The sequence below is a fragment of the Eimeria maxima genome, genomic scaffold (assembly GCF_000499605.1).
Source record: "Eimeria maxima Weybridge genomic scaffold, Emw_scaff129, whole genome shotgun sequence".
Lineage (NCBI taxonomy): Eukaryota > Apicomplexa > Conoidasida > Eucoccidiorida > Eimeriidae > Eimeria > Eimeria maxima.
The window spans coordinates 6827-10758 of record NW_013564278.1 but is presented as its reverse complement, the minus strand read 5'-3'; the positions used below and the strand labels follow the sequence as shown (position 1 = coordinate 10758).

General features: G+C 53.4%; 1 protein-coding gene across 1 annotated transcript; it reads right to left on the bottom strand.

Moving 5' to 3' along the window:
- Window positions 1-661: 661 nt before the first annotated feature.
- On the bottom strand, window positions 662-3604 carry EMWEY_00016000 (hypothetical protein, conserved; the record flags this gene model as incomplete). The annotated part of the gene is made up of 1 exon (XM_013479678.1): window positions 662-3604. One exon carries the CDS (start codon window positions 3602-3604, stop codon window positions 662-664), a length of 2943 nt encoding a protein of 980 aa, XP_013335132.1.
- Between the last annotated feature and the right edge of the window lie 328 nt (window positions 3605-3932).

Genomic DNA, 3932 nt, shown 5'->3' with positions numbered 1-3932 from the left:
AGCAGCACGCAGAGGGCAACAGCAACAGTAAACGGCAACAGAAATGAGGGACGGGTACTTGTTTCTATATATTGATGCCAACGTAACAACTATTATAGTCTAAGCCTAACAGCAACTGCTGCTGCAGCAGCAGCAAGAGCAGCAGCAACAGCGTTGCTGTTGCTGCTGAGGTGAGGTGGTGCTGAGGGTTTCGACCGTCTTAGGTCTTAGGGTTTAGGGTTTATGATGAGGAAATAAGAAAAGAAACAAACAACCAACGCTGGGGTTTTATAAACCCTCATCCCTCAACACAAGAAGGGAGAGGGTTTAGGGTTTAGGGTTTAGGGTTTGTGCTAGACCCCTCTTCTCCAGTGTTACACGTACCAAACCCTATATAAGGGTTTGGGATTTATAAACCCTAAACCCTAGGGTTTAGGGTTTACACACACAAATCATGACTGCCTAAGCAGCCACGGTGTACAGGGACGGGCATAACACAAAAACAAAAAAAAAGAGAAACGCTGCCATTAAGTTTTCTCTTCCGACACGCGTTGCTGCTGCTGCTGCTCTTGCTGCTGCTGCTGCTGGTGACGCTGAGACACCGCTGCTGCTGCTGCTGCTGCTGCAGCATCTGTGTCTGGTACACTGCGATATAACATTCAACAATGAAATATGGAGTCGCTTAGGCGGCGATGGTGCTGCTGCTGCTGCTGCTGCTGCTGCTGCTGTGCTCAGCGGCCTTGGTGCTGCTGCTGCTGCTGAGGTGGTCAGCGGCTTCAGTGCTGCTGTGGATAATAGCAGCAAGAGTAGAGAACTCCCCAGGTGCTGCTGTTGAGGTAGAGCTGCTGCTGCTGGTCACGTCAGATTCGACGCGCAGATTGCGGCGTGCTGCTGCAGTGCTGCTGCTGCTGCTGTGCTCAGCTGCTGCAGTGCTGCTGCTGCCCTCGTGCTCTCCTTCCTCTGTGCGGTTGAAGTCAAGGAAGTTGGGTGCAATAGTGGAGGTTGTGCTGATGCCCTCCTTCTCGGGTGCTGCAGTGCTGCTGCTGCTGCTGCTGCTCTCCTCTTCTTCTCCAAGGCTGCGGTGTTCTGCTGCAGTGCTGCTGCTGCTGCTGAGCTTGTCGGCTGCTGCAGTGCTGCTGCTGCTGCTCTCGTGCTCTCCTTCCTCTGTGCGGTTGAAGTCAATGAAGTTGGGTGCAATAGTGGAGGTTGTGCTGATGCCCTCCTTCTCGGGTGCTACAGTGCTGCTGCTGCTGCTGCTGCTCTCCTTCTCTTCTCCGAGGACGCGGCGTGCTGCTGCAGTGCTGCTGCTGCTGCTGAGCTTGTCGGCTGCTGCAGTGCTGCTGCTGCCCTCGTGCTCTCCTTCCTCTGTGCGGTTGAAGTCAAGGAAGTTGGGTGCAATAGTGGAGGTTGTGCTGATGCCCTCCTTCTCGGGTGCTGCAGTGCTGCTGCTGCTGCTGCTCTCCTTCTCTTCTTCTCCAAGGCTGCGGTGTTCTGCTGCAGTGCTGCTGCTGCTGCTGAGCTTGTCGGCTGCTTCAGTGCTGCTGCTGCTGAGCTTCTCGGCTGCTTCCGTGCTGCTTCTGCGGAGGAAGCAAGGCAGAGGCAGAGTTGAAGAAGATTCAACTGGTGCTGCTGTTGAAGTAGAGCTGCTGCTGCTGCTCTCCTCCTCCTCTTCTTCTCCAAGACTGCGGTGTTCTGCTGCAGTGCTGCTGCTGCTGCTGAGCTTGTCAGCTGCAGTGCTGCTGCTGCGGTGTAGGTCAGCTGCTTCTGTGCTGCTGCGGTGTAGGTCAGCTGCTTCTGTGCTGCTGATGCGGAGGATGCCAGCAAGAGTGCTGGACAGTTCCTCTGGTGCTGCAGTGGTAGTGCTGCTGCTGCTTCTCCTTTCTTCCTCCTCCTCGTCCTCGTCTACAGCGCTGAGGCGGCGGCGGGGTGCCTGCGTGCTGCTGCTGCTGAGGTGGTCACCTGCTGCTGCAGTGCTGCTGCTGTTGCCTGCGGCTTCAGTGCTGCTGCTGCTGCTGAGATGCTCTCCCTCACGAGTTGAGGCTTCTCCTGGTGCAGCGGTGGAGGTAGAAGAGCTGCTGCTGCCGTTGCTGCTGCTGTCTTCTTTCTTCTCAATTTTTTCTTTTTCTCTTTCCTCTCTGCTTTCTTTTATTCCTTGTCCTTCAACATCATCATCATCTTCTTCTTCTTTTTCTTCTTTTTCTTCTTTTTCTTTTTTCTCTGCTATTTCCTCATGGCTGATGCTGGCACCGTTACCGTTGCGTAGGCTACCATTGCTGCTGCTAATTCCACTGCCGTTGCGGAGGTTGCCATTTCCGTTGCTGTTGCGGAGGTTGCCATTGCTGCTGCTGATGCTTCCGTTGCTGCTGCTGCTAATGCTGTCAGCATTGCTGCTGATGCTGTCATTGCTGCTGTTGCTGATATCGCTGCTGTTGCTGATATCGCTGCTGTTGCTGATGTCGCTCCTGTCGCTGCTGATATCGTTGCTGCTGCTGCTGCTGATATCGTTGCTGCTGCTGCTGCTGATATCGTCGCTGCTGCTGCTGTTGGCAATAGCTGCTGCATGTTTTCTTTCGTACTGCTGAATAGCATCTCTAAGCTGCTGCAGTTGCTGCTCGAAGGCGCCACTCTGTACGTACTGCTGCAGCTGATGGTCGAACTGCTGCAGATAATCCTTGTAGCGACGGACGAATGCTCTGAAGGCAAGAATTACTTCTCCTTCATTTATATCCAAATCTCCAAGCTGCTGCTGCAGCTTCTCTAATGCATTTTCCTCACTACCGTTGCTGCTGCTCTCCTGAATTATAGCCAACTCGACCAACTCGGGTGACAGATCATCAGAGTCGCTGCTGCTTAAGCTGCTGCTGCTGCTGCTGCTGCTGGCGAGTTCTGCTGGGAGAGTAGACTTCAGGAGATCTACTGCTGCAGTTGAAGATATATCGAGATCAGAAGCTGCTAATGTGCTGCTGTTGCTTATGTCGTCCTGTAAGGGACTGATGGTGCTGGTGCTGCTGATGCTGAGGCGGTTGCCGCTGCCGTTGCCGTTGATGTGGCTGTGGCTGCCGTTGCCGTTGTCGTCTAAGCGCTGCAGCACACGGAGAAGAGCGGCGTCTTCTGCTGTTCTGTTGCGGTTTCTGTTACCCAACAGTCCACTTAGTTGTGGAAGGCGGCCGAGTGCGGGTCTGCTGCTGTTGCTGCTTCCGCTGCTGCCTACAGATGACAGTCTGTTTCCATCATCTACTTCCTCTGTCTCCTCCTCAGTGGTGGTGGTGGTGCTGGTTATCACCTCACTGAGCAGCTCGTCACGTGCTGCAGGAGACAGAGACAGCCAAAAGGTGTTTATGCTTGATAGAGCTACGGCAGCAAGCTCGATGGTAGCAGATTCGTCAAGGCCAGCAAGCTCTCCACCACTGCTGCTGCTGCTGCTATCACTGCTGCCAATATTGCTGCTGTTAAGACGGCCATCATTGCCTATGGTCAAGAGAGACCCTCTTAAGCCGAAAGGACGAGAAGCAGCACCAAGTTGGTTCCTGTTGCTGTTCCCACTTCCTGCTGCTGCTGCAGAGTTGGTGCTCACAGCACTTAAAGCAATGAGGGCACCGAGGCCCTTAATAAAGATGGGTGCCATCTTACAATATAAGATATTGGTATAGGAGGTACGCAAACTATTCACAGAGAGGGACACCGCAGTAGTAGGCCTTTATAATCAAACAATCAAGCAAACGAACACCTAACGCAACAACAAAACAAGTATTTGGTGTTGCGATTCGGCGAGTAAATAGAAGAAAACAAGAATTGTGGCACCTGCAGCACAAATAACTTTAGCTGCGCAACAGCTGCAGCTAACTGCTCGCCGTTGCCTACGGGGGGAGTGACCTCAGCAGTGACTCGCCAGCGAACCGCCGATAGCTGTTGGGTCGATCGCACCACTGAATATGGCTATTTATAGCTGCTTT